General features: G+C 30.2%; 1 protein-coding gene across 2 annotated transcripts; it reads left to right on the top strand.

Moving 5' to 3' along the window:
• Positions 1 to 213: 213 nt before the first annotated feature.
• On the top strand, positions 214 to 4,148 carry LOC120071312 (DNA-directed RNA polymerases II and V subunit 8A-like). Of its 2 annotated transcripts, none has more exons than XM_039023511.1 (5): positions 214 to 348; positions 2,249 to 2,357; positions 2,688 to 2,845; positions 3,458 to 3,549; positions 3,823 to 4,148. In XM_039023511.1, exons 2-5 carry the CDS (start codon positions 2,285 to 2,287, stop codon positions 3,932 to 3,934), a joined length of 435 nt encoding a protein of 144 aa, XP_038879439.1. In that variant the 5' UTR covers positions 214 to 348; positions 2,249 to 2,284; the 3' UTR covers positions 3,935 to 4,148. The 2 variants fall into 2 exon arrangements, with proteins under 2 accessions (XP_038879439.1, XP_038879448.1); XM_039023520.1 differs by lacking the exon at positions 214 to 348 and adding an exon at positions 440 to 743.
• Positions 4,149 to 8,267: the final 4,119 nt, after the last annotated feature.

Genomic DNA, 8,267 nt, shown 5'->3' with positions numbered 1-8,267 from the left:
AACAAGAACAATTCTAGGAATACAAATACGTGGAGTACCTTCACTGGTGGGAGAATAACAAACTTTAATTCCACAATGTTCTGGAATAGTTCACTTTGACACCGGTCCGGTTCTCCACATCGGACGGGTTCTCCATGTCAGCTCGCAGCTGGCTCTTACTCAGCAGGTTGACCATTGTGTTGACTACTGAATGTATCCTCAATACCTAACCCTCACTCTCCTATTCTCCCTTTCTCAGCTCTCTCCGGCTCTTCCATTTGCTCTCTGTTCATCCCAGCTCTCTCTTGTCTCTGTCTTTGCTCTACATCTCGGTCTCTCTCTCTCTCTCTCGTCTCCAATTTTGTTAAGGTATGTAAAAACTAAATTTTGAATTTGTGTTTTGATTGATTCTGATGTGCGAGGTAATGTATTGGGAAAATTCTCTGTCTGCTTCTGCGTTTGATCATTCATGAATTTGATTAGTATAAAGTAATCTTCATACATACATACATACATATATATATGAGAGCAAATCCTAAAAGGTAGCTAAATGCGCGTCCCTCCCTCCCCTTCCCCTTATCAGTTTGCGTGCGCCTCCCTTTATCTCCCTATCGATTTTTCATCTCTGATTCTCTGAATCTCTATCGATTCACCGCCACCACCAGCCCCATTGCCATTGTCGATTTCAGATTTCAGCTGACGTCTCCCACCCACATACTCACTTTTGATTTTAGCTTCAGCTTCAGCCCAACTCTCTTCTCTTTGTAAGTTTTAGATCTGTGTTTAGTTTACTTTCTTTAAGTTTTAGATATATGTTGATTTTAATAGAATTTGAGATTTGGCATCAATTAATATCGGGTTTGCCGAAGATTCCACTCACTACTTATTTTTAGTTCACCGATTTTGATTGAATTTGTGTGCGTCCCTATTGGGTGTGGTTGTAATTGAAAAGCTATGCCCACAATGTTTAATCCCGCAATCAAACAAATAGAGTGGACTTTTTCAATCAATACGGTAAAAAAAATTTGGCTATGACCCACCGAATCCAGAGCCCCTATATTCAATCCTGCTTCTGCTTCAGCCTTGGTCCATGGTACTTGATTGAAATAGAATGAATAATTGAATTAAATTGAATTGAATACTTGGTCTTTGTTACTGATTTTGATTGAACTGAACTGAATTGAATTGAATATCAAGGGTTGTATATAAAATCATCTCAGAATTTTGTTATCTGGGTTTGCCATTTGGCTTTGATTGATTAATTTGTTTACCATTAGTCTATTCTAGTGTGTTTTGAATTTTGGGAGTCTGAGACTGTAATAGTGAATCAACACCAATTAATAGTGAAGACAATTCTCCCCATGAATTGGTTTTTTTCTTACACCCGATGATTGGGGTCCTTATATACCTTTGGACATTTCATTTAGTCAATGTAATTGTTTCTTATCCAAAGAAATTGTGAAGACAATTCTAGGATAATTAGGGATGTTTTAATATTTAAGTTTAAATCTTTCCTACTTTTAAGACCTCAAATGTTGTACTATTTAAATTTGAACTTTTGGGTATTGATTCGATCATTTTAATTATATCTTTGCAAATTGCACATAGAATATTATTGTACTTGCAAATTGTATTGGAAATACTCCTTTTAAAGAATTGAAAAATTACTAACTAAAATTATTTGGTTAAATTTAAATGAAAAAGAGGTAAAAAAATAAAATAAAATAAAATAAAACAAGATGGGGAATTAACTTTGTATATCCTTTCTCATACGTGATTTGAAGTTGCAGACCTCAATTCAGATATTTTTCTTAATACCAATTTGATCTTGCTTTGAAATACTTGTTCTTTAATTGCTTTATTCACTATCTCTCAACATGAATGTAAATCGTTTACACATGGACTTCATCTATTGCTTGACTACTACTAAAGCGAGCATAGCTCAATTAGCATACAAGTGTGCTAGTAACCACGATGTTTGTGATTCAGTTGTACTCATCCACTGCTTGACTACCACATATGTCTTTTCATTCCATTTCTCTATCTGATGTGAATCTCCAACTTGGTGCTAACTCAGTCGGCCGCATCCCCTTTTACACCGAATGTTTAATATAGTTGTTGCTTTCCAATCTTTTACTTTGAAACCTAATGCTTTCAGTCACTAACTGGTTTCTGTTTGTTGTTTAGCTGGTCTGGTTCTGTTATCTAATGGGCATACATTTTCTAGCACTTTTTGTTAATTTCCATTATCACTCTGTTAATTTTTCAGGTTTGCATTAACTTTTGCCTGATAGTTGTTGCAAGGATGGTTGAGCTTCTCTTTGATGATATTTTTAAGATTGAGCGTTTGAACCCAGATGGTAAAAAGTTTGATAAAGGTACATTTTTGTATGGTAGTCACTCTCTTTTCATTTATATAATTTTTCCAGGGATGCTTGTTAGCAGACTATGACAATTTCGTTGCCATATATCTGTAAAACCATTGTGCCATTCTTTAACTTTCTGATGGCGGTTGGAGATGTACTTCGTAGGCCTTTAAATCTTCTCATTCCTTATTTATCGACTTTGTAGAGGTTTCCTTTCAACCAGTTAGGATGTCATCTGGAATAATATTGATTATATATTATAACTCATGTAAAATATGTTAAAAAAAACTTTTCAACAAATTTAGGCAGATGACATTTATGTTTTCACGATCTGTCCAACAGTTACTCGAATAGAGGCAAAGAGCGAGAAGTTTGACATGTTCATGCATCTAGATATAAATTCAGAAATATACAACTTGAAAGAAGGTGAGAAGTTCTCGATGGCACTAGCTCCAACTCTGAATCTTGATGGAACCCCTGACACAGGCTATTTTCTTCAGGTAACTTGTTCTTCCATTGATTATAGTCTGTTGCAAACTGGACGTAGTGTGGTAATTATAAGAAAATAATTCCTTGGTATAATCGTTACTGGTTGATGGAAGAATTTAGGCCCCACATATGGTAATCATTTAGTTTTTGATAATTAAGCCTTAATCATCCCTTCCTCTAAATTTCTTGCTTTGTTATCTATTTTTTACCAATGTTTTCAAAAAATTAAGTCAAATTTTAAAAACTAGAAAAAAAAAGTAGTTTTTAGAAACTTGATTTTGTTGTAGGAATTTGATTAAGAATTCAACTCTAGATGTAAACCATTGGAAGAAATTGAGAGGAAATATGTTCAATTGTAAAAAATAAAAAATAAAAAACCGAATGGTTATCAAATAGAACCTTAGTAGTCCATTGTGTTATAAACTACTAGTTTTGAAATATCACTTCGAGCATTAATAGGTAAGAAGAAACTTTCAATCTACCCAAATATATTTGCTGTCATGAGGGGTCTTCATTGTTTTCTGACAACTATATTTGGTCTTTCATCTATTCAAACACTAATTCACTTAAGCATTCTCGACACTTGAAAATGTCTATTTAACAATCATTAGGCTGCATAACAGGGCAATCGGAAGTCGCTTGCAGACAGATATGAATATGTCATGCAAGGGAAGCTATTCAGGATATCGGAAAGTTCTGGTCATGGCGGTAAAGCGTACGTGCTATAACTTCTCGAAACAATTTTGATGTGACACCTTAATTCTACTGTATGAGCATTAGAGAACCGAGAGTTTGACATTGCGGAATTATATTTATCTATATTTGAGCGAGAACCTGTCCCAGTGCATTCTGCTGTCTGTGATGGATAGAATTCATTTTAGTTTCCTTTTTCTTTTCTTTTTTTTTTTTTTTCTTTCTGAACTTTAGGAACATACATATATTCTAGTTGAATTATTATCTTAAAAAACTATATTTCATCTTAATCCAGTGAAATAGATGCGTCTTTTGGTGGGCTTCTGATGATGCTGAAGGGAGATCCCTCACATTGCAGCAAGTTTGAACTTGACCAGAGGCTGTTTCTTCTCATCAGGAAGGTGTGAAGTGCTTTCATTTGATTTGAACTCTAATGACTTGCTAGAAAAGCTCGGACATCACTCATCGCTATTAGAACTGTGAACATTTAGGAATCTGTGTATTGTTGAGCTCAAATTGAAATCTGTATTTGATAAAATATTGGACAGTGACCCTATCTTGTGAAGAAATTCATATCTTGCCGATGATGTTATGAATCATGATCACAATATCTTACTGTCATTTCTCTTCGTTGCATTTATGGTGGTGGAGAGTTATCATAATCAAGCTCTAGTTACACGGCCGAGGGAAGAACTGGGGATAGACATGGTACAAAATTAAGAAAAATGAATTAGGAGCGTTTGATAACTATTTGGTTTTTGAAATTTAAGTTTATAAACATTCCTCTTTAAAAGTCTTAGTTTTTGTTTTTAATATTTGATTAATAATTCAGACTCCGTTTGGTAACCATTTTGTTTTTAAAAATTAAGTCTATTGACATTATTTTTACCACCAAATTCCTTCTTTTGTTATCTATTTTTTACCGATGGTTTAAAAAATCAAGCTAGATTTTGAGAGCTAAAAAAAAAAAAAAAGTAAAAAAGTAACTTTCAAAAAGTTGTTTTTGTTTTTGGAATTTAGTAAAATTTCAACAATTATACTTAATAAAGATGTAAATATTGTAAGAAATGTGGATAAAGTAGACAAACCAAATGATTACCAAATGGAGTCTTAACTATTGTACTTGAAAAATATGTAAATTATTATAATAAATTGAGAGGAAATAAGTTTAATTTTCAAAAACTAAAAACAAAAAGCGAAGGTCTCATTTGTAACCATTTGATTTTTAGTTTTTTATTTTTTTAAAATTAAATCTATAACACACTTCCATCCCTAGACTTTTTTCTTTTGTTATCTACTGCCAAATTTTGAAAACTAAAAAAAGTAGTTTTTAAAAACTTGTTTTTGTTTTTGAAATTTGACTAAGAATTTCACTATTGTAATTAATAATAATGCAAATAACAAAATGATTATCAAATAAGGCAGTAATATCCACCTAGAGGTCTTAAATTTCTTTCTTCTGGGAGGAATTTTTTTTTGTAACTTCATTATGGCCTCATTTTGTATCATTTTAGATATTTCATTCACATGAAATGTTTGTTTTTTTTAAAAACAATGTTATTTTAATAAATAATGACAAAAATATGGTTGAAGGAAAAATAATGACAAAAATAGGATTATAGAGTCGTGGACCCAATATATGATTGAGAGAAAACGTATACCATGTCCATGAGTATTTAAATGAATCGTGGACCCAGTACACAATTTAGATAAAATCGTATACCCAATCCATGATTTTAAGCTCTACGTGGCTGTCAGACTTTGTCATGTAGGAAATAGTTGACCCCATCTATGAGTTCCATAATTTTTTTTTTTTTTATAAAAAAAATATTTGTTTCACCATCGCTTCTAAAGGTGGTTATCAATCTAGCAAGATCATTTTATTAAAATATATAATTTATTTTAACAAATGAAGAATAATCTATTCAAATATTTACTTAATTTATTTTTTATAATAAAAACGTGTTAAATAAATGGAATTATTTTTACTGAATTGTTAATTTATTAGCCAACAATATTTTAAATATATTTAAATAATAAACTGAGATAGTTAAATTTAGTTAATATAAAACTTTGTTTTTCTCAATAATAATAATCTATTGCTTTATTTTTTTTAATAATCAAGTAATTATTTATTGAAAGTAATTTTGATTTGATCTTTCATTATGAACATATAATCACCCTAGACTATTTATAATAAATTAATTATTTATTGTGGTTAATTATTATTACTAATTTTATTATTAAATATCATATTTACAAAACACTTTTAGTATTATTTATTAATATATCATATTTTTATCTCTTTTTTTCACTTTTTATATAATATACTGTTTATTAAAATATTTTTCTTATATTATTTAATTAAAATTAAATTACTAATGTTGAACTTGATTAATTATAAAAGTGATTAAGTATTAGGTTATAATCAGTATGATGTTCATTAAGTGCATAAATTGGTTAATTTTATTATAAATTACTCAATCTTCACATTTATATAATTATAACTATTATTGATTCATAATTAATTATTTTTTTTATCAATATATTGAATGTTGTTTATTTTTTAATTATGAATATATTGCAACTATAATAAGATTTTCATGCTTAAATTAATAAATTAAATGCAAACACAAACTTTGTTCACAAAATTCTGATAGTTATTTTCAAATACAACTAAATACAGTTATTTTTTATTCCTAAACATTCTATGGTCAAACATCTTATTCCCAGTCATGTATAAAACATTAAGGTTAAACTAAACAGCCATAAAAAGAAGAGAAAGAATCTAATTTGTTATGCGAGAGAGGAGAAAGATATAATTGCTTTAGAAATTCAAAGTGGTTTTCTCAAAAAACCACTATTGTCCATGGTTTTGAGCATTAGTGAGATATAATGACACGTATTTGGCAAGACTAATTCTCATATTTCCTTTCATACACATTTTTAAAATTAATTGCCACATATAATATAATATATTTGTTTAATAATGATACTAATTCTATTAATCCTCTTTTTTAATTTTTTTTTAAAAATAAAATTGTGGACCCTGTCCATAATTTCTAATGTAAAACTTGTGAAACTATCCATGATTTTTCAAGTCATGTGCAGCTTAAATCGTGAACCGTATATACAATTTTGTCTAAACCGTGTATCGGGTTCACGATTAATTTAAACAGTCGTGGACCCGAGTGCATCGGGTCCACGATTCCTTTACTTTATTTTTATCATTATTTTTTCTTCAATCCTATTTTTATCCTTATTTATTAAAATAATATTATTTGAAAAAAAAACTCATGAAATTGTTTCTTAATCTAAAAAAGAGAGATAAAAACGAATAGTTATCAAATGGAAATGAATGCATTCTATTCTTATTCTCATTGGGGATTTTTACATTAACTTTATCATGTAATATTGTTTGAAACGAGGCCTAAAAATTAGAAATTTGAGATTTAATATCAATATTGGTTTCAGGGGTTTAAAAGGAAAACAAGGCAATGACTTATATGTCTTAGACATTCAAATGGGATCTGGCTCAACTTTTCTAAATGTGTACCTTCTTCCTTCTCCTTGTTCAATCTACTGGTTTTTTATGTATGTTACAAATAAAATTTTGAAGCTTCCCTTCTTCTAATCCTTTTTCTTTGTTACTCTTCTTCATCAATCTGCATCTTTCTGTTAACTGCACGTGAAAGTACCAATCTTATTCCACAATGCTTGTGAGGCCTGATGCTCTCACGAATTCTTGCTTCAGGTTTCTTCCTCTTCATTCTTCCATCTTTTTTGCTCGTTGAATTTGCAAGTTTTTCTTTGATTTGCTTCATTCGTTTGGATTCTTACTCATACTCATTTTTCTCGCTCCTTGGTCTCACTTTAGTTTCTTCCTCATTCTCCTTGGTCTCGCTCTCGTTTCTTCATTTCGCACTCTAGCTTCCATCTTTGTTTCAAGAGAATACATACCACTATTTTTTCTTTTTTAAATGCAGGTCAAGCGAGAAGAAAACCGCCAATTTTTCTAAAAAAAGTGCAGACTAAGAGCGAGAAGAAATAATTATGGTGATTTTGGTAATTTCATAAGAGATGACGTAAGCAAAAAACAAAAGCTAGGTCAAATTCCATTTGTGCCTTATATTTTGGACTATTCATGCCACCTTCTCATCGAGGAACCAACCCATCCCACATGTATCTTTGGTTTGTTTTGGTAATTTTGCTAGTGATCACACTGGAGAAGGTAAAAAAAAAAAGCCTTATGCTTGGCCTTAAAAAATAGGCGATTCATACCAAAAAAAGAAAAAAAAGCCCCAATTTTTAAAGTTAAAAAACCAACCCTATTTAGCAATAGTTTGGATCCGTTTGATAATCATTTTATTTTTATAAAATTAAGTCTACGAACACTATTTTCATTTTCAAATCTTTTCCTTTATTATCTACTTTTCACCAATGGTTTAAAAAACATGTCAAATTTTGAGAACTAAAAAAAATATAGTTTTTCAAAAAGTTGTTTTTGTTTTACGAAATTTGACTAAAAATTCAACCATTGTACTCAACAAATATGCAAATCATTGTAAGAAATGTAAATGAAATATGCTTAACTTTCAAAAACAAAAACAAAAAACCAAATGGTTACCAAATAAGGCATTGGTTATTTGTTCTTTGTTTTTTAAAACTAAGCTTATAGATACCACTTCCACCTCTAAATTTTTTATTATTTATTTATTTTTTTACCAATGGTTTAAAAAA

The sequence above is a fragment of the Benincasa hispida genome, chromosome 1 (assembly GCF_009727055.1).
Source record: "Benincasa hispida cultivar B227 chromosome 1, ASM972705v1, whole genome shotgun sequence".
Lineage (NCBI taxonomy): Eukaryota > Viridiplantae > Streptophyta > Magnoliopsida > Cucurbitales > Cucurbitaceae > Benincasa > Benincasa hispida.
This window is presented reverse-complemented; position numbering and strand designations above follow the sequence as displayed.

What these genes read in the sequence shown, in the direction of transcription:
- LOC120071312 (XM_039023511.1), top strand. Translation starts at nt 2,285, where the DNA reads ATGGTTGAGCTTCTCTTTGATGATATTTTTAAGATTGAGCGTTTGAAC. An exon ending in ACACAGGCTATTTTCTTCAG is followed by an intron (nt 2,846 to 3,457) that starts GTAACTTGTTCT and finishes GCTGCATAACAG; the next exon opens with GGCAATCGGAAGTCGCTTGC. An exon ending in TCTGGTCATGGCGGTAAAGC is followed by an intron (nt 3,550 to 3,822) that starts GTACGTGCTATA and finishes ATCTTAATCCAG; the next exon opens with TGAAATAGATGCGTCTTTTG.